Source organism: Rhinoderma darwinii, chromosome 4 (genome assembly GCF_050947455.1).
Source record: "Rhinoderma darwinii isolate aRhiDar2 chromosome 4, aRhiDar2.hap1, whole genome shotgun sequence".
Lineage (NCBI taxonomy): Eukaryota > Metazoa > Chordata > Amphibia > Anura > Rhinodermatidae > Rhinoderma > Rhinoderma darwinii.
The window spans coordinates 112503520-112529292 of NC_134690.1; the positions used below are offsets into that span (position 1 = coordinate 112503520).

Here is a 25773-nt window from a genome sequence, read left to right on the forward strand (position 1 = left end):
AATGAATTCCAGACGGAGTTCAGGATAATGCCAGCTATAGGGCATATTTAGTACAAGCTATAATGCTCACAGCCCATGTAATAACAACCATAGTGCCCACCTACTAGCGACAGTACCCACATAATACCAGCCATAGTGCTCACACCATAATGTCCATTTAGCATCAGTCAAAGTGGCCACAGCCATAGAGGTCAAAGTCATAGATCCCAGAGGCATAAAGTTCCATAATAACAGCCATGGTGCCCTTGGCCGTTGTGCCCCATATTACCATCTGTCGTGCTGTAGATCCTTTAAAATAGTGTCAGCCATTTACTTACATTCCCCGGGCAGCCATGTCATTGCAGCCTAGTCAGCATTTGATTTTGCCACATTGGAAGAATGACTCGTCCGCTGTTTTACTATATCTAGGTGAATAGTAGCTGAACTGGAGCTATTCTCGTGTCAATATAGAGTGGTTTTTATAGGGAATTCTAATTGCTAGATGCATTTCTTTGTTAATAAATCCCATTGTCCTGGTTTTCTATCACTGCTTCTTTTTTCATCTTTAAAAGGTTTTAACATTCGACAAACTTCTGATATGTCACAGTGACATGTCAGAAGTTTTGATTGGTGGAGGACCAAGCACTGAGACCCCGACCAATCGCTAAAACAAAGCGGCAGAAGTGCTCGTGTGAACGCTCAGTCGCTTAGTTTCTGTACGGCTTTTTCCGGGAATCAATGTATGAGCCCGTACTCCGCTACATCAGCTTTCCAGAAAAAGCCGAACATAAATGAAGCGGCTGAGCGCTAAAACGAGCTCTTCTGTCGCATTGTTTTAGCAATTGGTGGGGGTCTCAGTGCTCGGACCCCCACCATTCAAAACTTCTGACATGCCACTATGATATGTCAGAAGTTTGTTGAACGTTTAGTTACCCTTTAATTTTAATTCATATCACTGATGAATATGCGGAGTAGATGGACAAAAATGTTCAAAATCCAAACAAGCCAAAATCTTGTCAAAAAGGTTAATGAAAAAACAAAATGTAATAAATACAAAACCCAAATGTGCTCAACTAATGTTATACACCAGTTATGATTTGCAATCCCTTTAACCTATACCATTTTGATAGTAATCTGAACAGATCCAGTGTAACCAAATACAATTTCTGCAAAACTTCTAAATGGGGGTGTATCCAGACTCTAGGGCGGCACCAGTTGTAAACACAGCTTTGTCTATATGCATTGTAGGACTAGCTTTACAAAAATGTGCTTTATAGGTAAGAATCTGGAGATGATTCCTTCTTCACAGTACCGACTCTTGTGGAATAACCACCAGCAATAAGTGTGCAATACAGCAGACTTGTATTTCATAATTTTGTCTACTCTGCAAAAAGACGTAAAACAGTGTATTACACACATAACAGATCATCTGAATTAGGGACCAGGCCAGATCTCAACCTACAGTATAATACTAGACATTATATCATATCATATGGGTATGGGCAAAAGGTGGTCCAACAAAGTATTAATTAAATGCCCATAATAAACTAGAGCAACATTTCATCTTGAAAGGAGCATTATACTGGACAACTGTGATTATATTTGGTTGTATTTTGTTACATTATGACTATTTATTCACATTTTCAGCTAAGGGTGAAGCAGGCTGGTGTGAGCATACAAAGGATTGTTCCTGGTCTGCAGACTATGGGGATTCGACTAGATCAGTATTTCAGCACAGTGCACCCTGAAGTTACCCTGACTATTTCTAATGTCAGAAAGTTCATTAATAGTCAGTTTGTATTTAGGACAAAGAGAGAGATGATGCCTGAATCTTGGAAGGAGCGTCCAATGCTGGAGTTGAGAGGTATGGTTTTCTTCTTTAGCTAGTTAATTCCCAAAATCGACACATATTGTTCTCTATTAAAACAAATAACCAGATAAAAACAGTATGCAAGAGACAATTCATGTCGTTTATATTAGCTACACAAGGGACGATAAGGGTGTGTTTACATCAGCGTTGGGTTCCGTTGCAGCTTTCTGTCGGAGGAACCCATGAATGGAAAGGCAAACGGAAACCATAGCTACCGTTTGCATTAACATTGACTTCAATGGTAATGCTTTCTTTGCAAATAGTTTCTATTTGTCTCCGCACCGCAAGGTTTCATTTTTTTTAGAGGAAACATTAGCGTAGTCGACTATGCTATTGTTTCCGCCCAAAAAACGGAAACCTTACAAAACGGAGACAAACGGAAACCATTTGCAACGGAAGCATTACCATTGAAGTCAATGGTTTCCATTTGCCTTTCTGTTCATGGGTTCCTCTGACGGAAAGGTTTAGCAGAACCCATGAACAGAAGGGTGACCCTGATGTGAACAGGCTCTTAGACATCATAGAAGAAATTAGTATTTATGGTTGCCTAAATCTGGGAGTTTTTAATTGTTGGATTAATATTTCCCCCCCCCGATGATACCTGATTAGAATAACAAAAGTTACATTTTCTATATTGGATTACTGTAAGTAATTCAACAAACTAAATATTTTCTTAACCATTTTTTTTTTATAGCCCACATTTTTTGGACAATAGAATATTTTGGCCATTTTTTTTTTTAAATTAATGTGTCAAAGAAACACAGTTACTTTTTTTGTGCCATACAAGTCATAGGGAAAAAGAAGCTATAGCCCATTACATCACCTGATAACATTATCTTTCATATCATTTCTGAATCAAGAAATCTGACAAGGCAAATAAGGTGCGTTTAGGATGCACCGTGCCAGCATGTTACGTCGATGACACCTTTGATTACTATTACTATAGGTTACTATTGATTACTATTACTATAGGTGATTACTATTCCTAGTGGTCGAGGGTGGAATAGATTTTAATTATCCCTAATAATGGACTAATTAGTTTTTATTAAAAAATACTTTTACTTTTTGAGATACAGCTGCCTTGTATTCAGTATACAGGGCAGCTTTATCTAGTGCTGAGACCTGAATCCGTCAGATCAGCGAGACTGATGGGTTAAGTGTCTACAGGTCCTGCGTGTCTATAACACGCAGGATTGACCTGTAATCGATTACATGTAAGTTTTGAACTTAGATGTGATCGGTAACACCTTGATCCTGAGTGTCAAAGACACTCCGAACCCGCTGACACTGAACGCATCAATTCCGCTGACCTGACGTATACAGGATTCAGTGCTAGATACAGCTGCTCTACATAAAGCATACAAAGAAGCTGTATCTCAAAAAGTAAAAATGTTTTTTAATAAAAACTAATTAGAAAGTTGCACCAAGCACACTGATACATTTGTTTTATTAAAAAATAAAATAAAAATCGCTTTTGAAGGTATACATAGCCTTTAATATATTATCTAGGCTGATTTAATATTTAATTTTGCTTATCCCTGGTGGTCTAGAGTGGTGAAATGGTTAATGTTAATAACCCTGGTTATCTAGACTAGAGAAGGGGTAATGGCACTAGCATTGATGGGCTAGCGAAGAGAATGGGTTTATGGTCATAACAGTAATGTAGGGTAGTAAAAATGTCTATCTTGCTTATGGTCTAGAGCAGTAAAGGGGCTAATAATAAACCTTGTGGTGTGTAGAAGTGAAGAGGTTAATGATAATGACATGGGCGGTCTAGGGTAGTGAAGGAGCTAATAGTAATAAACCCGTAAGTGTCTCTCATGGTGATTTTGATCAGCTTCATGATCTTGTCTTGCGCTGATCAAAGAAATCAGTGCAGGACATGGGATGGAGAGGACTGTGTGTCTTTCCATTAATAGCTTCATGAGAAATGCCTGATCATTATGTAAGTGGTCTGGGAGGCCGGTGCCGCTGGGCCCCTTGATGTAAGGATTCTTCGGCCCCCCCCCCTCTCAAATGGATGGATTTGCCAGGTGATTGAGAATCATGTTCTGGCCATTAAGTCCAGAACATTACTATAATGGTGTTTATACAAAGTTAGCGTTTAATGTCTGAATTTACAAAAAATATTTGTGACATAAATGGCACAGCAGACAATTATGTTTTACCTTTAGGTCAGATGATATGGATGGAATCTTTTGAATGCATGTTATATTTGTGCTCTCCTCTGCTGCGCAACTTGAATGAGTTGGAGGAGAGGCAGATGCACATCTCTGACATAGCACCTCATGATGTCACACGAGACCTTATTCTACTGAACCAGCAAAGACTGGCAGAAATGGAGCTGTCTAACCAGCTCGAGAGGAAGAAAGAAGAACTAAGAATACTGTCCAAACATTTAGAAGAAGAGAAAAAAAAGACAGAAGCTTTACTCTATGCCATGCTTCCGAAGCATGTGGCCAACCAACTGAAGGAAGGCAAGAGAGTAGAAGCAGGTGAGTTTCTATAGGACAGTATAAATTTTAATATCTTTTAAGGCTGGCTGTATAGCTACAGTTTCTATCTATCTATCTATCTATCTATCTATCTATCTATCTATCTATCTATCTATCTATCTATCTATCTATCTATCTATCTATCTATCTATCTATCTATCTATCTATCTATCTATCCATCTATCTATCCATCCATCCATCCATCCATCCATCCATCCATCCATCCATAGATAGGGAGATAGATAATAATAATAATAATAGATAGGGAGATAGATAATAATAATAATAATAGATAGGGAGATAGATAATAATAATAATAATAGATAGGGAGATAGATAATAATAATAATAATAGATAGGGAGATAGATAATAATAATAATAATAATAGATAGGGAGATAGATAATAATAATAATAATAATAGATAGGGAGATAGATAATAATAATAATAATAATAGATAGGGAGATAGATAATAATAATAATAATAATAATAATAATAATAATAGATAAGGAGACAGACAGACCGATCGATCGATCGATCGATCGGTCTGTCTGTCTCCTTATCTATTATTATTATTATTATTATCTATCTCCCTATCTATTATTATTATTATTATTATTATTATTATCTATCTCCCTATCTATTATTATTATTATTATTATTATTATTATTATTATTATTATTATCTATCTCCCTATCTATTATTATTATTATCTATCTCCCTATCTATTATTATTATTATCTATCTCCCTATCTATTATTATTATCTATCTCCCTATCTATTATTATTATCTATCTCCCTATTAGGTTTATATTTTGGTGACCTTACATTTGAGACACACAGATTATTTAAAAACATAATAAGCAAGATACACTATATACAATTCAAGAAAAACAAATGTGGGGATATACTTCTCCTGCAATCCAAAATATTAAAAATAAGGAAAAATAAGTACCGTATTTTTCGGACTATAAGACGCACCTGACCATAAGACGCACCCAAGTTTTAGACAACAGAAAATAGGAAAAAAATTATTTGTTAAAAAATAATTTATTCTGTTTCACCACATTCTGAGAGCCAAAACTTTTTTTATATTTTTTTTATCGATTGAGCGGTATGAGGGCTTATTTTGTTGTGGGCCGAAATTGTTTTATTTTTTACATTGTGCTTGGGGAAAATGGGAAAAGGTTTTTTTTTTAACACTCCTAAAAATGTATCTAACATTTTTTTTTTTACACATTTTATTAGTTCCCCCAGGGGACTGGAACCAGCGGCCACTTGGTTACATGTGGAGTTACTGAAACAGCGTAACTACGCTGGTTCCCTAACTCCCATAGTAGTGAATGGCAGTTACGGAAGCAGCGTAGCATGCAAGCTTTGCTGTTTTCGTAACTACTGTTCAGTTCTATGGGAGTTACGGAAACAGCGTAGCTCCGCGAGTTATGCTGTTTCAGTAACTCCACATGTGATCAAGTGGCCGGGAGAGCACAGAAAGCTAGAACGGGGTTTAGGGGCCCTGTTCTAGAGATAGGTGCGGGTTCCAGAGGTGGGAATGTTATAAATGTCCATCATAGAAAAACCCCTATAAATGCCACGGTCGCTATTGACCACGGCATTTAACTAGTTAAAGGGGTTTGCCATAAAACACATGTATCCCCTATCCACAGAATAGGGGCTACATGTGAGATAGCTGGGGGTCCGACCGCTGGGACCCCCAGCAATAAGGAGAACAGGGGAGCGAAAGTTACCAAGAGTGCTACATGAGAAGCCTGGACTTCCGGGTTCTGTGTCCGGCTTATCTGTTCCGCAGCTCCATGGAGATCAATGGAGAGCCGCTCGTGAATGCCGCAGAAGAATCCCATTAATCTCTATGAAGCTGCCGGACACAGAACGCGGAAGCCACAGCTTCTCATGCAGCGCTCCTGGTAACTTTCGGTGCCCGTTCTCCTTATCGATCACACATGTATCTCCTATCCTGTGGATAGGGGATACATGTGTTTTATGGCACAACCTCTTTAAATTGCCAGGAACAGCGAAATTGCTGTCCCTGGCCGTTATAGCAGCGTGTCAGTGCGTGAGCCCGGTCCATGCATCATCCCCCTCCAGCTCCATGATGGGCCGGCACGTCATGGGCCGGGAAGGGGTTAAATAATGAAGCGGTCATGGCGCCCGGCGATGCTTGCTCCCTTGACTGCGGACTATAAGACGCAGGGACTTTTTAGCAAGATTAACTCTTGCTAAAAACTGCGTCTAATAGTCCGAAAAATACGGTATTCCATATGTTCTACAAGAGGGATCTATTTTGTCTCCCCATTATTTTCAAAGAATTTGGATCAGTCCAACTGTTCGCTGGGAGGCAGCTTGCTGCAATATAATTCTTTCCATCACTGCTGTGAGACCTGCAGACTTAACCATAATCTTTCCATGTCCTGCTCTTTTATTCCGGTCTTATGGTCAAAATTGGTCAGATAAAGGGGATTTCTCTGCAGAACTTTGGACTGACAAATTGGTGTTTTCATTTCTTTCTCATTCATTCTTAGGTTTAATGTCCGACGAGGATTTATATGTCTTATCATATCATATAAAAATGTTTAATATATAAATTTATTTTACCCTTCAGATAGAAGTTGCTTTAAAGCGTACCTCTATTACCTCTAATAAAGCGTACCTCTATTACCTCTAATAAAGCGTACCTCTATTACCTCTAATAAAGCGTACCTCTATTACCTCTAATAAAGCGTACCTCTATTACCTCTAATAAAGCGTACCTCTATTACCTCTAATAAAGCGTACCTCTATTACCTCTAATAAAGCGTACCTCTATAGTTATCCACGTAACCTCTAAGGATATGCCCCACAGTATGTAATTTCAAGTTTCTAAAGTAGAATTAAAGGGGTTGTTCAGAACTTATACTTTTTTTTAAATCCACTTTTCTGCTCGTAGTAAATTTTTTTAAGTCCTGGACAACCCCCTTTAACAAATAAGTGTTCTTTGCTTTTTATTAGCTTCATTCATCTGTACAATTCAGATAGCGGTAAAATAACTTGTCTGCCTATTGAGGAACTTGCCAGCTTATAAAGTCCTGTGATCACAGCATTATCGGCACGGATTCAAGCAGGCAATGTCTGCAGTGTGAGAGAGGAGGAGGGGAAAGTATAATGTGAGCTAGCAGGCTTGCATACAAAGTGACCAGGACCGGGATGCAGCTCCACTGTGTCTGTAACATGCCAAGTTTGAAGGGAAAGGCTTCACAGAGGTACTGTACAGGAGCGTCTAAGAACACTGTGAAGTTTCCATTTTTCACTGGAGGCAGGGGCGTACCTATAAGGGGTGCAGAGGTAGCAGTTGCACCCAGGCCCTGGGGCCTGAGGGGGTTCAAAGGACTCTCTGCCCTATAGGTAGACACCAGCGTGATAAATGGCACATGGTAGGTGAGGGGCCCTGTTACAGATTCTGCATTGGGGCCCAGAAGCTTCATGTTACTTCTCTGACTGGAGGTAAATTTTCTGCAAAGAATTCCTCCACAGCAATGTTAAAAGGCTGATCGACAGTTATCGGAAGCTTATCGTGTCAGGTGTTGCTGCAAGAGGGGACATAACCAGGTATTCATTTTAGAAGAGAAATTACTTTTTATATGGGGGATAAAGGTGTTGGATAACTTTTTTCCTTCAATAAATGAAATTATCATTTAAAGCTGTATTTTGTATTAACTCAGTATTTCTTTGTCTTCTATAAAATTTTACTTGATGATCTGAAACAATTTAGTGTGACAAATATGCAAAAAATGAAGGAAGCAGGAAAAACTTCATAGCACTGTAGTTGTAACGCATGAGAAACAAATATGATTAGATTTATGTTACATTTCCAGGTTGTTTTATTCAACACAATTTCCACAAAAAATGGCTATATTGTTTTCAGAAGTAATTAACTTGCATATTAATTAAATTTCTTGGCCGTGCACATTATTGTGGAGGTAAGCCATGTACAAATAGGCAAGAAATGAATATTTTCATTTAAATTATGAATTTTAAATTATTTGTTAAAAGGCTTCACCATTCCTGAATATAAAATACATTGTAGTAAATATAATGCCTGACATATACAGATGTGTCCTTCCTTAAAGTAACTCTTTACCCGATATATACCAAGATATATGATGCAAGATTTTAAACAAACATCTAAAGCAACGTATACCTCCAACAGATGCCTCTGACAGACGCTATCGGCCAGCTGTCCATCGACCATAGACTCCCATGTTAAACCCAAAAAGTTCACGGTTATCATATACTTTTTTTTACTGGATGGCGCAAAACTGTATTGATTTGGTATCATGACGAATTGTATAACTTAACGCAATTCAAGAAAAGTTAAGGGTGGACACATCTGTATGGCCTAATTTGTCCCGGCAATGAGGGGTTAACCAAATGCCTGGTTACTTTTCCCTGATAGTCTCTATCCTGTGGCTCCCCAACTTTTGTAAAACTACAATTCCCAGCTTGTGTTTTTCCTAGCAGAAGCTTTGCCAACTAGTCATTGTAATACCAGTGTAAAAACCTGGAACAAAAAATCGCTTCTAAAACAATCTCATTAATAATCGTAGTATGTTTAATACAGTCATAAGAGGAGTGTTATTGCGTGTGTAGACTTTCCCATATAACATCAAATTACAATTCTTTATTTTTCAGGTGAATTCAAAGAATGTACAATCCTATTTAGTGATGTGGTCACATTCACCAACATTTGTGCTCAGTGTGAACCTATCCAGATCGTTGCCATGTTAAATTCTATGTATCTCCGATTTGACAGATTAACCACAGTGCATGATGTCTATAAGGTAGTTGATTTAATTAAATATGTACAATATTTATTAAGAGAAAGTTACATTTTATACCTAACCAAGCCAGTGTAACTGTATTTAAAGGGGTATTCTATATACAGTGATGGAAATAAGTATTTGATCCCTTGCTGATTTTGTAAGTTTGCCCACTGTCAAAGACATGAACAGTCTAGAATTTTTAGGCTAGGTTAATTTTACCAGTGAGAGATAGATTATATTTAAAAAAAAACAGAAAATCACTTTTTCAAAATTATATATATTTATTTGCATTGTACAGGGTGGGCCATTTATATGGATACACCTAAATAAAATGGGAATGGTTGGTGATATTAACTTCCTGTTTGTGGCACATTAGTATATGGGAGGGGGGAAACTTTTCAAGCTGGGTGTTGACCATGGTGGCCATTTTGAAGTCGGCCATTTTGTATCCAACTTTAGTTTTTTCAATGGGAAGAGGGTCATGTGACACATCAAACTTATCGAGAATTTCACAAGAAAAACAATGGTGTGCTTGGTTTTAACATTACTTTATTCTTTCATGCTCAGAGCTCAATTTTAGTCTCATCTGACCACAGGACCTTCTCCCAATCACTCTCAGAATCATCCAGATGTTCATTTGCAAACTTCAGACGGGCCTGTACATGTGCTTTCTTGAGCAGGGGGACCTTGCGGGCACTGCAGGATTTTAATCCATTACGGCGTAATGTGTTACCAATGTTTTTCTTGGTGACTGTGGTGCCAGCTGCCTTGAGATCATTAACAAGTTTCCCCCGTGTAGTTTTCGGCTGAGCTCTCACCTTCCTCAGGATCAAGGATACCCCACGAGGTGAGATTTTGCATGGAGCCCCAGATCGATGTCGATTGACAGTCATTTTGTATGTCTTCCATTTTCTTACTATTGCACCAACAGTTGTCTCCTTCTCACCCAGTGTCTTACTTATGGTTTTGTAGCCCATTCCAGCCTTGTGCAGGTCTATGATCTTGTCCCTGACATCCTTAGAAAGCTCTTTGGTCTTGCCCATGTTGTAAAGGTTAGAGTCAGACTGATTAATTGAGTCTGTGGACAGGAGTCTTTTATACAGGTGACCATGTAAGACAGCTGTCTTTAACGCAGGTACCAAGTTGATTTGGAGCGTGTAACTGGTCTGGAGGAGGCTGAACTCTTAATTGTTGGTAGGGGATCAAATACTTATTTCTCTGTGCACAATGCAAATAAATATATATAATTTTGACTATGTGATTTTCAGTTTTTTTTTTATATAATCTATCTCTCACTGGTAAAATTAACCTAGCCTAAAAATTCGAGACTGTTCATGTCTTTGACAGTGGGCAAACTTACAAAATCAGCAAGGGATCAAATACTTATTGCCTTCACTGTACATGCTGTACTACTGCTACTGCTTGTACATAGAGTACAGCGGGGGTTGGTCACATGACGAAGAGTCGCGTCATCAAAGAAGACTGTGCAACTAGACTTCCGGTCCCCCGCCAGTGCTATAAAAATCTATGAAAATCTCAGAATCAGTGCGACGTTGGACTGGAATGTATATTAGCGGGTGTGTATTCACATACTGCAGTGAGAACACTGCTAATACATTTTGGTCCCCACATAATCCCTTTAAAGCATAACAATCATTCCAGGTCAATTTACAGAATAATGGCCCACATTTACTAGTTCAGTCTAATACTTAGATACTTAGACCGTGTAAATTTAGACCAGACAGTCACAAAATCCACCAAATTCATCACAGTGTTCCATGCATTCTCCATCTGGAATTGTCAGAGTGGGTTAGCACTAACTGCTATTATGTTCTCCCACTCTGTCCACCAGTCCACACTTCTTTGCCTGCTTCTAATGAACGAACGAAATGTTCTGATCAGTGTCCTGGAAGAGAACTCAATTTTCTACCATCCCTAATACTGTGGTCAATTATCTGCTCCTCAATGAGACATGAGAACTGGTACACTGAGTACAGACCCCCCCCCCCCCCCATCGCACAGATACAGACAGAGACATTTTAATCTTTGCATGCACTATTAGTTTATAGAATAAAATGAGTGGTTACCCTTTAAAATATACAATGTGCATGGTCGGAATGTTACATCCTATTGTTTATATAGCGCCATCATATTCTGCAGCACTGTACGGAGATTGTCACCATTCACATCGGTCTTTGTTGCAAATGGTTCTCCCAATCTAATTTCCCTATCTGAGACCCACACACGCAATTAACCTATGATTATGATAAGTATATTTTTTGGATTGTGGGTGGAAACTCAATCTCAATGCAGATGTTGCGCTTGCTTGGATTTGAATCCACGACCCCAGTGCTGCAAGGCAACAGTACTTACCACTAAGCCACCATGCATATTATTATTTTCCTTATTTCCTATTTGCCTTTATGTTACAGGTGGAGACTATAGGAGATGCATACATGGTTGTGGGTGGTGTACCTGTTCCTGTTTCTACACATGCAGAAAGAGTTGCAAACTTTGCTTTGGGAATGATACTTATGGCAAAAGAAGTGAAGAATCCAGTAACTGGAAATCCTATTCAGGTATGCTGTTATATTAGATATCTATTGTTTACACAATATAGGAGAGGAATAGTATAGGTATGTATGGGTATGTGTAATTATTACAATCAGGGGTGGCCGTAGGGTTTTGGGACCTGTGCAGTTGCACAAGGTGCATCGGCTACACCTGCTGAATAGGGCACCTCAAGGCGGTATTTCTTTGTGTGGCTTTACTACTTAAGCACTGTATGGTATATTATTTTTGCGGTGCATGGTGGTAACGGCTCTACATTGTTATTTAGCTTACTGTATGGAAGTGTTATGTGGACACCATACTGTATGAGGTTTATACTTGGGCACTGTTTGGTATGGGAACCTGTACACTGTATGATAGTACACCATATAGGAGAGGGGCTTCCAGCAAAATGTATTGCACAGTTCACCATCCAACTTAAGGCCAACCCTCATTACAATAAATTGTTAAGTCTGATAGTTTAAGTACATCTCTGACGGATGGGCTTTTCTCCATGGAAATCTATGGTCATAGATCATTTTAACATTCTATGGTAGTTATGCTTTGAGGGGTTCGCTACAAGATAAAAACTGCAACTTACGGTAAGCATATTTGTTCTTAAACGGGACCTAAATATTGATGGCCTATCCTTAGGATATAATCGTGGCTGTGTCTGATACTGCCACTCAGTCCCATTTTAGTGAACAATACTGTATGTCTTTCTACTGTAGTAATGATAAAATGTAATAAAGAATTGAATGTGCAAGGAGTATATAATTGTACAAAAAAGACTAGAGAAATACTTAAAGGGGTTGCACCATCAATAGAAATGGCAATATATAAACTCAATATACATTTTAGAGTAACTTTGTAAAATATTAAATATTAAAAAAAAATGTTTCCTCGCAGAAATATGGCAATTATCTGCTCGTAATATCACCCCCTGGTGTTCAAATGTATAGGTCTCTGCACGTCATTCTAGTAAAGCTCTGTTAGATGTACAGCTTCTGCTCTTATCAGTGAAACAAACAGAGAGAAAGAAAGCCCGGCATGGGCAGTAAGAGGTATACAGACTGCAAGCAGTGAGGAAAAGAGCCATTAGCACGTCATTGCTTGTGCTGAATAATAGTTCTTCTCTCTGTCCCTGATAAGGAGGAGAGCAGCACAGACTGGTGAGGAGGTTATATAATGGCTTTAACCCTTACTGTTTGAAGTCTATGTATTCAGAGATGTAGAAGTAATTCATATGTCTAGCCTTAAAGGAACAGTGTCACCCAAAAATTTTTTTTAATATGTTAAAGATGTTAGTGCTTTATTAAAAACGTTTGGATTCATTTGTGTGTTTGTGTGTTACTTTTTTTTATTTTTACACTTTTTCTTCCCTATGGGGGCTGCCATTTTTTAGACATGGAATACGGCAGCTCCAGTCCCATAGGGACTGCGAACGGGGCCCGTTCCATCCACTATCGTGTACGCCGCTCCCACACAGTTCAATTTGAAATGCGCGCCGTCCGGCGCCATTTTCCTGTGGACCGGAAGTCGCGGCCGGACAGTAAGATTACTACTTCCGGTCGCGGCTTCCGGACTTGTGCACATGGAGCAGCGGCAGCAGACGGAGCGGACGGGCCGGAGGGAGCCGCGGCGGCAGGAGCAGGTAAGAGATTTCTATGTATGTTCGTGTTTCAGTGTGTGTTTACTACTGTATGTAAACCTACTACACTGTGTGTTAGCTCAAAAAATGGCGACACACAGTGTAGGAGGTTAGACCGTTCAAACCCCTCGTTTCTCCCGGCACTAGCCAGGATAAAGGAGGGGGGGGGGGATTCTGAGAGCTCACTAGAGCGAGGGATTTTTACCCAATTTTGCAGCATAAAGCAATGTGGTTGCTTTACCACATGCAATGCTGCAATTTTGGGAATGGCTCCATCTAGTGACCAGTGCTGGGAAATATTATAAATTGAATCCAATTTATAATATTTCCTGACTCGTGAAAAAAAAAATAAAAAAATTAGAACAATGTTTAATCACCTACACACTAATTGTTTAACTAAAAAAAAAAAACATGTTTTGCTGGCAACACATTCCCTTTAAAGATATGCCTGTTTCTTTAACTGTATTGTACTTTGCATGCACATCTGACATTCTGACGTTCTCTAGTATGACGTGCAGGGACTTATACGTTTGAACACCAGGGGGTGCTATTACAAGCAGATGATTATCATATTTCTGCGCGGAAACATTTTTTTCAACACCTCTGCTTCTCCAGCCAATAGTGAACCTCTGTTTACTATTATAGGACCCCTTCACTTTCACTCAATGTCTGAGAAATTAGGTTATTTAACGTTTAGTGCTAGTCAGCTGTTAGTTTATTTTGTCTTTTGGTTCTTGATCTGGCTTGTCTATTTCAGCACTACATTTGTCTGCTACTTGCCCTGACCTTGGTCCATCTCTCGATTACGATTGTTCTCTTCTTGCCCTGACCTCTACCTGTCTTCCATTACTGTCTTAATTCTGCCTGTCCTGACTTTTGACCTGTGTGACTATGCCTTCTGCCTTCTGTCCTAGTCCTGCATCCTGGTGACGTTTCTTCGGTTTCGTCAACTATTGCTAGCAGAGACTATTTCTGGGTCAGCGACCTGGGAATTCCCCACATCTAAGTCCATATCTCTGTACAGGGGTTAAAGGGTGAAGACCAGTGGGTTCCTTGGACTCCGCTCCCAGGTTTAACCCAAAGTCAAATCCATAACAACTCGGTGGCTCTATTTCTGCTACTCGAGATACGTAACACAATATGGGTAAACATATTCTTGTCAAGCCAAGGGCAGCGTAGACAGGGGGCTCAATATTTAAAACTATTATTGGTAAAATAGAAGACCACTGGAGGGCTGGCAGAGGAACTTCATGTGCTTCATGTATTTTTTTTTATTAACACAACAAGTATGAATTATATTATTATAAAAGAAAGCTATTTTTTGTCAAGATTTTTTTTATGTGTGGGTGTATCTATTATTACACGGAAAATCATACATCTGCTTTATTTCCTCAGACATATCAGTAATTCTAATTACAATGCTGAAGAGAACCTTTTACCTTCTCTATCTATCTATCTATCTATCTATCTATCTATCTATCTATCTATCTATCTATCTATCTATCTATCTATCTATCTATCTATCTATCTATCTATCTATCTATCTATCTATCTATCTATCTATCTATCTCATATCTATCTATCTATCTATCTATCTATCTATCTATCTATCTATCTATCTCATATCTATCTATCTATCTATCTATCTCATATCTATCTATCTATCTATCTATCTATCTATCTATCTATCTATCTATCTATCTATCTATCTATCTATCTATCTATCTATCTATCTATCTATCTATCTATCTATCTATCTATCTTTTAGATCCGAGTAGGGTTACATACCGGCCCAGTGTTAGCTGGAGTTGTAGGAGAGAAGATGCCTCGCTATTGTTTGTTTGGAGATACTGTGAACACAGCTTCTAGGATGGAAAGTCATGGTGTTCCTAATAAAATTCACTTAAGTCCAGATGCCTACAGGTAAACGCTATTCTATAATTGTTGTATAGCTACATTAGTTAAATTACATTATGAGCCCCAATGGGAACAGGGACTGATGTGAGTGATGGCAATCTATGTACAGCCCTACAGAATATTTTGGCATTATATAAGCAACAGGAAATGTAAAAAAATAAAAATTAGTTAGCATCATATAATTCTTAGAACGGCTGGCTTGTCATTATATCCATATAGAAATTCATTAGGAAAAGCATAGTAATACAAAATCTCCAATAGCTGCAAATTATTTTAAAAGATGTAAACTAATGAGGGATAATGATAAATAGTCTTGAACATTAGCAACCATAACGTAGAGTTTGTGCTGTAGGACTAATGCATCATTCAGTAACAATTACTGCAGACTACTTGCAATTTTTATAAGCAATTCATTTTTAAATTGAAGCAATTTTGCAAATAGTATTGATTTCATAATTCTACCATTTGTGTATACAGCTCCTATGCAGATCTATGTGTCTCTATGGTCCACAGACTTTGTAGTTTGATCCTACAGTCATGTGTTTCTCCCTTTTACCTGTCTCTTATTGTACTGTCTGTAGGTTAGCAAAAAGAGGAGGCCATAGGCAGGGGTGTAACTAGGAAACACTGGGCCCCTTAGCAAACTTTTGACTGGGACCCCCTCCCCTGGGGGCCACACACAGCCCGCCCTTGTAGATAGTGCCCCTGTAAATAGTGCCATACAGCCTCCTCCTGTAGACAGTTCTATACAGTCCCCCCCTGTGAACAGTGCCTTACACCCCCCCTGTAGACTGTGCTATACAGTGCCCCCTGTAGACAGGGCTATACAGCCTCCCCATACAGTGCTATACAGCCCCCTGTAGACATTGCTACACTTTCAAGTATCACAATTAGGACCAATCGATGTGGCGCGCAGCGGCAATTTTTTTAAACCATGCCTCTAATCCCAATCAATCTTCGCCCATATACACCCAGTTCATACCACGCAGTATCATGCTCCCACATTGCCCCACACACAGTATTATGCCCCCATAGCTGCCACCATACAGTATAATGCCCCCATATAGTATAATGCCCACACAGATGCCCCATAAAGTATAATGCCCACACAGATGCCCCATAAAGTATAATGCCCACACAGATGCTCACATACAGTATAATGCCCACAGGGATTCCACATACAGTATAATGCCCACACAGATGCCCCATACAGTATAATGCACATACAGATGCCCCCATGCAGTACAATGCCCAAACAAATTCCCCCATACAGCATAATGCCTCATAGCTGCCCCCATGCAGCATAATACCCCCATGGCTGCCCCCACAGTATAATGCTACCCATAGCTGCCCCACACAGTATAATGCTCTCCATAGCTGCCCCCACACAGTATAATGCCCCCATAGCTGCCCCCACACAGTATAAAGCCTCCCATAGCTGCCCCATAGCAGCCCCCACAGTATAATGCCCCACGCAGTTTAATGCCCCCATAGCTGCCCACACAGTATAATTCCCCATATAGCTGCCCCACACCGTATAATGCCCCACACAGTATAATGGCCCCTCATAGCTGCCCCCACACTATAATGCCACCCGTAGCTGTCCCCACAGTACAATGCCCCCATAACTGCCCCCACAGTATAATGCCCCTATAGCTGCCCCCACAGTATAATGCCCCCCTATAGCTGACCCCACACAGTATAATGCCCATAGATGCCCCCACAATATTTTGCTCCTCATAGCTGCCCCCAAAATATAATGCCCCCCATATTTGCCCCCACAGTATAATGCCCCCACAGTATAATGCCACCCATACAGTATAATGCCCCCCATATAGTAAAATGCTCCTATAGCTGCCACCATATCAGCCCCCCTTCCCTACCCAGTATAATGTCCCATAGTGCCTAATAGAAAAATAATAACATAATTACTTACCTATCCCCGTTCCCACGACGGGTGGAGGATCCTTCTCCTCCAGTCTGTGCGCCGAGTCACTCACAGCAGACAGACGCGTTGACGTCACTATATCGCGCTGAGCTGCTCACGGCAGAGTGAATGCTGGAGAAAGGAGCCGTCAGCTCCTTGCTCCAGCATTTAGGAAGCGGGACCAGCACGGTTAGCGATGTGTGGCTACGGGGGCCCGGTGGACCCTTCAGGCTTAGGAGCCCAGTCGCATTTGCGACGGTTTTGACCCCTAGAGCTATGCCACTGTTACAGTAGCTTATGCCAGAGCATGAAGATACCTCCCTGCTCTGTGTTAGTGTTCAATAGCATCAATAGACACTATTGAATGTGGCATCGCTACCGTTGTAGCTGCCATAACGGCTGCTAGCGGAGCCTCCAGGCAAGGGGGGGACCATGCCAGCTATGGCTGCTACAGCAGTAGTTACACCACTGGCCAGAGAGAAGGGAGTAACACACGACTGCAGGATCAAAGTCTACATGGTTTGTTTGTAGTCTTTGGCAGAGGAGACATATCACTCTGCATAGAGGTTGTGGGATATTTTTAATCAAAACTAATTGTAAAGTTGCTTTATTTTAGATACATGGGAGCAAAGAAAAAATATTTAGAAAAATTGTACATAGCATTTCTATCATATCTGTCCATGGAGTTTTCCTCAACTTGGTAAAATCCTTAAAACTGAATGGGTAGTAAACATAATTCTATGTATGTCTTCTCTTAGTAAGAAGAAAGTAGTCATTTTTATTATGCAGGTGGCCATTAAATGAGCTGTTATCCATTAATAGTGCCCAGTATTCTAAGAAGTTGCATTTGATGGGAAATGCAAGATCAAAAGACAGACCCAGACAATAGTTGCCAATAGCGTGAGACTAGTGGATAGGATAAAATGTAAGGCATTCTGAGGCATAATTATATGGGGTGCAGATGTAGCAGTCACTCCCTTTCCCTGGTGCCATAGGGGGCCCAACAGCCTCTCCAGGGGCAAACACTCCTGTGTGAGAATAGTTTATTGGCCCTTACTCTTGAAAATCTCAGCATAGAGAAAGCCCCTATGTCTGTAAAAATCCCCTCCGTAATTGTGAGACATAAAATGTAACAGCTGAGGCCCTTTACATACAAGCTAATAGACAGAAGGAAGCTGCTTTAAAGATGACAATGGGCCCCCTTACCCGCGGGTTCCCTGTGCAGCTGCACAAGTTTTATGTCGGCCTCTAGCGTTATACATGGCACATTATAGTTGGGGGCTCATGTAACAGATTTTGCATTGGGCGCAGGACCTTCAAGTTAGCAGACTATACAATATACAGTTCCCTAATATATTGTCTAACTGCCTACAAAACTGGAGATGCACAACTGGGAAATACTGAGTGACATATTTTGAGATAACCTGAACAAATCCGGGGCTCAGAGTTTAGAACGTTCATTATTGTCCTATGGGGTGAACATGACGAAGGCGGATATTTATGTGTTTACGCTTCAGATCTCCATTTATGTCTTCTAGTTGTAAAGTGAAAACCCAGTAGAATTGTTGTATAAAAGAAAAATCCTGCATGAGGTTAATTCTTTCCATTGTTGAGACATCATGCCCCAGGGAAGCTCATAAATAATCTTTCCTTTCCTGTCTTATCTTTTTCTTACTTGAGATGTCTTAAAGATAAAGAATTTGAAATAACTGCACGGGGAGAAATCGATGTAAAAGGAAAAGGCAAAATGTGCACATATTTCCTGGTGAGAAATGTAACTGCTCAAGAAAATGAGATTTTAGGAAGACCGGCAAAAGAGACAGATTTAGGAAGGGAGTCTTCCGAGTCTCCACATGATGATCTCAGCAAGAGCAGCCTTCAAATTACATGTCCTCAAGGTAAAATTGTTACACATGGTCATTTATGGCTCAAATGCTCAATCTACAGATGAAATATAATATTTGATATTCCTGTACAGCGACACAGGAAGAATTTATCCAGAACTCATGCCCCCCTATACCAATGCACTACGACGATAACCTGCTCTTCAACGACAAGGGGGGGCACAACGATCTAACTGGTATGTATTGTTTCAGCACATTGTATTGTACCAGCCACATGGTTATTATTTTGGGAAACTATTGCAATATTCCAGTTTATCCTTGGCCTCCATGTGTAATTTATCCAGATTATTTAAAATAAAAAATTAGCCTTAAAATCCTTGCCGATCCTGTGAGCGGTTTTTCTAACATAATACAAATACAACTCATTCTCAAGGGAGGGCTGACAACACAACATTCTCTGTGTGTTCTTAATTAACATCTAATAACAACTTTCCAATCTCCTCCCATGCATACACCCCTTCATGAGTCTGTGCAAGCCTCCCAAATGTTCCAGATACCGTGCCCCCCCCCATATCCCTCTAACTCACAAAGGTTTTGACAGCTGGGAGGAGCTTCAGGACTTGGAAACGTTTTGTATCGTAAAACTAATACTAGCTGCCAGAAGAGGGCAACATCATTCCCCTGCACAGTGGCCTGTATGAGTTATCCGATTCTGAATGTAAACAAGAATGTTCACATTTACTGGCAGCAAGCAGAGATCTTGAACATGTTGCAGAACTGAAACTCAAAGTATACAGAATTAGAAAGTTATTGAACTTTGAATTATCCAATAAGCTTTATTTATATAAAACTGGACAACCCTTTAAATTTTAGATAAATTCATACACTGTAGATCCATTATACTGGTGCCAATCATACACATTTTCATTAACTTCTGATATCTGGCATCTATACCAATGCAGCAGTTGGTTGACGAAGGAGAATAATATTCCAGTATTTCATATTAATGTATTGTGTGTATTGTTTTCCAGGCAAAATATGTGATCCAAAAAGCTATTTAACCGTCCAAAACGGTCGTCGGGTCGAAGATGACCATATGAGAAAATCAAGAGAAAAACCGCAACATGAGAATGCTCATGTCAGATCACACTTCTGTGTTCTTGTTTAATATCTGCTTAATAGTTTAGACCAGAGTTACAGCTGTAGCCCCAGAATCTTCTTTTGGCATAATATACTGCCAAATATGCAATACTTTTTATTGGGAACTTCCCTTTGTGGGTTCAAGGAGCAATGATACCTGATATCTTGGGCTAATAGTACCACACTGACTCCACCAGTTGACCACCACCAATGTAATTCAATAAGAACACACTAAGAATGTATTTTATATTCCTCGTACGTAGATTGCATTCCATTAATTCTGACCGAAGGAATCAGTTGTTTTCATTGAATGTAGGAAATGTGCTCACATAATGTTTGGACCACTTGTCCTTATAGGAAAGTGCGCTTTCTAGTTGGTCTATATAGAAATGTTATCATTATCAATCGAAAACTTGCAGAATCCTTGATTCAGTGGTGCAGGATTTTAATATTTGGATGGGATTCTATATTATCTGGTAATAGTTCATTATAGGCTTCTATATTCAAGGGCAAAAAAAATTCCTGGACAGAACATAAGCAAGCCCCCAAGGTTATATTCACACCGATTTAGGAAATGCTACTAACGCATACGCCAAGTTAATCTATAGGGTATAATGGGCTAGACGTACAGTAGATGACGTTGCTTTCCAATGCAGAAACATCCCGCAAAAAAATATACATTTTTTTTTAACACAGGAGTTTGACATTTACTTTCAGCGCACACATCAGGAGATTTTACTGCCGTAGGTGCCGAACACAATTGAACGCAATGTGAATAGACCGTAACAATGCTTTTTCACAGCTCACAGTGACCCCATGCCTTGTGATCTCTGCACAGAGGTAGAATTGGGATGGGGTATTTTAGAAAGTTACACCCCATCCTGATTCTAGACTATGGAGCAGGTCAGCATATAGTTTAAGATTATATATGGAAATTCCACTACAAAATGCAGTCTAAAACAATTTGCTTAGGTTAATGGAACGGCTAGACTCTGCAACTAAACAATGAAACCGTCATGATAAGGAGACATTGGGGTCATGCTTAAACAAGCATCTATATGACCCTTTAGTTTCTTCTGCAAAAACAGCAATGTGTATCAAAGCATTATTAATTTGGACGCCATTTGGACACCATTGCAAATGGCATAATATAAAGAATGTGTAGCCTTGTGCCCCTTTTATATAAGTGGCTGTCTACTATTAGAAATATATTCTCTAAAGTAACTGCACAAATTTTATGGAAAACAGTAATGGAAACGTATGGTATTGCCATTTGTTTCTTAGGGGATTAAAAACATATGCCTGCTTTGCCATGGTGTATATCAAAATGTGATGTTGTCAATCATTGCCCATAGCAATCTTGGACCACCGGCAAGGGGGAATATGCAGTGAATTGGAGATTTCGACCATGTTGTTATATTAGGAGAATCACACTAGGGTTTTCCACTTCATCTAGCAATCCATTGACTGATCTGTTTCGTCTTACTGCCGGTACGTCTATATAGTGAGCCAGCTTAAAGAGGCTCTGTCACCAGATTTTGCAACCCCTATCTGCTATTGCAGCAGATAGGCGCTGCAATGTAGATTACAGTAACGTTTTTATTTTTAAAAAACGAGCATTTTTGGCCAAGTTATGACCATTTTTGTAGTTATGCAAATGAGGCTTGCAAAAGTCCAAGTGGGGGTGTTTAAAAGTAAAAGTCCAAGTGGGCGTGTATTATGTGCGTACATCGGGGCGTTTTTAATACTTTTACTAGCTGGGCGCTCTGAAGAGAAGTATCATCCACTTCTCTTCAGAACGCCCAGCTTCTGACAGTGCAGATCTGTGACGTCACTCACAGGTCCTGCATCGTGTCGGCCACATCGGCACCAGAGGCTACAGTTGATTCTGCAGCAGCATCAGCGTTTGCAGGTAAGTCGATCCTACCTGCAAACGCTGATGCTGCTGCAGAATCAACTGTAGCCTCTGGTGCCGATGTGGCCGACACGATGCAGGACCTGTGAGTGACGTCACAGATCTGCACTGCCAGAAGCTGGGCGTTGTGAAGAGAAGTGGATGATACTTCTCTTCAGAGCGCCCAGCTAGTAAAAGTATTAAAAACGCCCCGATGTACGCACATAATACACGCCCACTTGGACTTTTACTTTTAAACACGCCCACTTGGACTTTTGCAAGCCTCATTTGCATAACTACAAAAATGGTCATAACTTGGCCAAAAATGCTCGTTTTTTAAAAATAAAAACGTTACTGTAATCTACATTGCAGCGCCTATCTGCTGCAATAGCAGATAGGGGTTGCAAAATCTGGTGACAGAGCCTCTTTAAGTAAAATAACTACTTTGTCTTCCAACTGATTTCACTATATATTGTTCACATTAGCGGAAATTGTCAGTCAAATACTGTAGTAGTGTTGTCCTATCATGTAGCTCGTGTGTAGGACAGATAGAAGGTAACTAACACATGAAATACTATTTTCTTGTGAAAATATCACTTGGTTTACTCACGTTAGTCAGCTGTAGACGTATATCAGATATAGTGCAGCCAGAAATAGTATGTCTTACCTATGATTTTGGGTCTATTTCCTTACCTCTTAAGTGGATGGGCTCATCCGGGCTGTGCTCCTCAAATATCTTTCCACTTCTGCTACCCCTCCCCTCTCACAGCATGAAGGCTCAGAGGCACATACAGAGAAACTGCAGCTTCACCCCCTACTCTCGACTGTTCCCAGTCTTCTACACTCCTCAACATTGATATTGCAACACCAAGAAGGACAATCCGTAAGGATATGCAAATTGAGGAAGTAGCAGGTGTCACTAAGGTCGGCAAATGATCACATTTTCAAGCACCAAACTCCAATTTGTGGGATGTGGGAGGTTTATAAAAGTCAGATTGAAAGCAAAGTTTTTTTAGGCACATGAAGCCTCAAAAATCAAGTGGTCAAGTGGTGTGGGATGATTGTGCGATGCCTCCTGTTTGTCGACGTGCCAGTTGTCGCCATTTGTCGCAACCTGAGAGGGACAGAATGCTTGAAATGAGAGACCTTGGTTTATCACTCCGGCAGAACGCTACGCGCCTAGGCGGAGATGTCAGCACTGTTCAACGTTGCATGTCCCGGAGGTTAGGAAAACAACAAAAAGCGGGAATGACAGCAAGAGGTGCGCAGAGGCGAACCTCTGCATGGACGGATCGTCTGATTGGAAGAATGGCACGTAGTGATCGATTCTGTACTGCAAGTGAAACTAAACGTTACAACCCAAGCCTAGGGTGGCAGAAAAAATGGAAATGGTAGGCAGCACTCCGTTATGGTGTAGATGAATCACCAGTGGTTTATTCCAGTATACAGTGAAGTTTCAGCTTGTGTAAGCCTTTATCAAGCTTGATAAATGCTTACAGATGCCGAAACGTCGCTGTATACTGGAATAAACCACTGGTGATTCATCTACACCTTAACTGAGTGCTGCCTACCGTTTCCATTTTTTCTGTACTATTGGGAGGCTTGGACCATGCCCCTGGTTTGGCGTGCACCACTATTCTACCAGGTAATATAGTGAGTGCTGTTCCCATCTCTGCTTCTACAAGTCTAGGGTGGCAACCAGTGTTGACACAAACCATCAGAAGGCGTTTGCACAACATTGAGCTATGAGCCAGACGTTCAGCTACAGGTGTTCCATTGACCACACGCCACCACTCTCAAAGGCTCTCATGGTGCACAGCAAGATGGCAATGGAGGCTGGAATGGAGGTCTATCCTCTTCAGTGATGAGTACCGCTTTTCTCTCGGATGCAATGATAGCCGGAGATTGGTCTGGAGACCATGTAGGCAACGCCATGAAGAGGCCTTCACAAGGGAACATCAAACTGGTTGGTTCTACTCCTGGGATTATGGTGTGGGGTGGCATAATGTATGGAGCCGGTCCCTCTAGTCTACATTTCGGGTACACTAACAGCTTGGCGTTACATTGATTTGGTCGTGGAACCAGTGGTATGGCCAAGTGTCCCAGAAGCCATGTTTTCAACAGGACAATGCCAGGCCACATGTTGCACATGCTACTGTGAGCAACCTGCATGGACTACATGTGCTACCATGGCCTGCAGCGTTTCCGGACTTGTCTCCTATCGAGCACATCTGTGACGTCATTGGTCGGCAATTGCAAAGGGAGCTGCCAGTAGCCAATCTTGTTGATTTGCATGCCCAAATTCATTCAGTGTGGCATAGTATTCCCCAGACAACCATTAATAACCTCATCGATAGCATGTAAGTGTGTATATTTCTGCGCGTGGCACTCATACTCGATACTCAACAAAACAATATTATTGGAATATTTTGTTTCCATTTCTTTAACATTTGAATTTCATTAACCTGTCTATTGATATTGTGATTTCTACAATTCCAAAACTTTTCCTTCTTGGTGTAGCAATTTCAATGTTGAGATGTGTATTTATGGTATTAGAATAAATTGATGTTTTGCGGACTTACAGGCTGCTGGAAGGTGAGGAAGATACCACTCTTCCCAAACAAAACAAATACATGTGTTCATGTGTACTACTGATTAATGCAAAAAAAAAATAAAGAATGATACAGTAGGCACGCTTTTAATAAAATAAATCCCATCTCTATTTTTAATAGGAATGCCTGCTGATAATACGTTCATGAATTGTTGGCGTTTCAAGTACAAATCTGTTTAGGATGGTTTGACAGTTTAATTAGGAATTTATATATTTACAGAGAGCCCAACCAGATAACATATTAGCGGTATCAGTGAGTCAGACAGCTAGAGCATGGATAATGTCCATTAGTGGATGTGTCAATAGGCTCCTTCTATGCTGCTCATTTACATTTAGTTCCATTGCTTTTTACAGCCCTGCAGTGAGACACATCAGTTTTCTGTCAATGATGAGGATTATTTATAAAGTAATTTGATCAATACTATTTCCTTATTGATAGAGTAAGGGCCTGTATGTGCCCACTGAGCTGTGGGTAGGGTGAGATACCAGCTGGTGGAGGAGATTACTAATTACAGGTCTCCTTGGCACTAAAGCTTTGTTCTGCTAGTATGACAGCTCTGAAATGGCCTTTCACTGTTGCTGTGTTTCTTTGTGGGGGGAAATATTGAATAAAACATTGCAAGCATCGAGATTTAACCTTCAAATATCTACTCAGCAGGTTGAGGCCGCACTGACAGCGAAATATGCGAATAATCATTTTAAGATTGGCCCAATGTATGGTTTTCAGTCACGAATGTAAACACTGCAAAAACCTCTTGGACTTTAAATAGCTGGAAATTATTCTGATTTTCCCAGGTTAAGTCTAAAATATGAATGATATTTGGTGTAAAGTACAGTCAAGATTGATGGAGATGCAAAACCATAGATAAAACTGTACTGTAGATACTATATACTAAAATAGAAGAGTGTTGTTTTGTGTCCACTAGTCTTCTACATTTTTAGCCTTTACTATAAAAAAAAACGGAAAAAAATCTCAGACCCCATAAAACCTTACATACTCAGGGTCCCACAAAGTCCCAAACAGACTTCTTACTAGAAATACGAGCAGGGAATTTGGTGACTTAATTTCAGCCAGAA

At 40.1% G+C, this 25773-nt stretch overlaps 1 protein-coding gene across 1 annotated transcript in view; it reads left to right on the top strand.

Moving 5' to 3' along the window:
- LOC142760819 (guanylate cyclase soluble subunit beta-2-like) overlaps window positions 1-21703 on the top strand; it is a 57035-nt gene extending 35332 nt beyond the window's left edge. Inside the window, exons 9-16 of the mRNA XM_075863999.1 lie at window positions 1627-1843; window positions 4024-4344; window positions 9032-9180; window positions 11595-11741; window positions 15132-15286; window positions 18888-19105; window positions 19186-19287; window positions 20083-21703. Of these exons, the coding sequence (XP_075720114.1) occupies window positions 1627-1843; window positions 4024-4344; window positions 9032-9180; window positions 11595-11741; window positions 15132-15286; window positions 18888-19105; window positions 19186-19287; window positions 20083-20219 (1446 nt within the window). The 3' untranslated portion in view covers window positions 20220-21703. The remainder of the gene's footprint in view (window positions 1-1626; window positions 1844-4023; window positions 4345-9031; window positions 9181-11594; window positions 11742-15131; window positions 15287-18887; window positions 19106-19185; window positions 19288-20082) is intronic.
- The last annotated feature ends 4070 nt before the right edge of the window (window positions 21704-25773 follow it).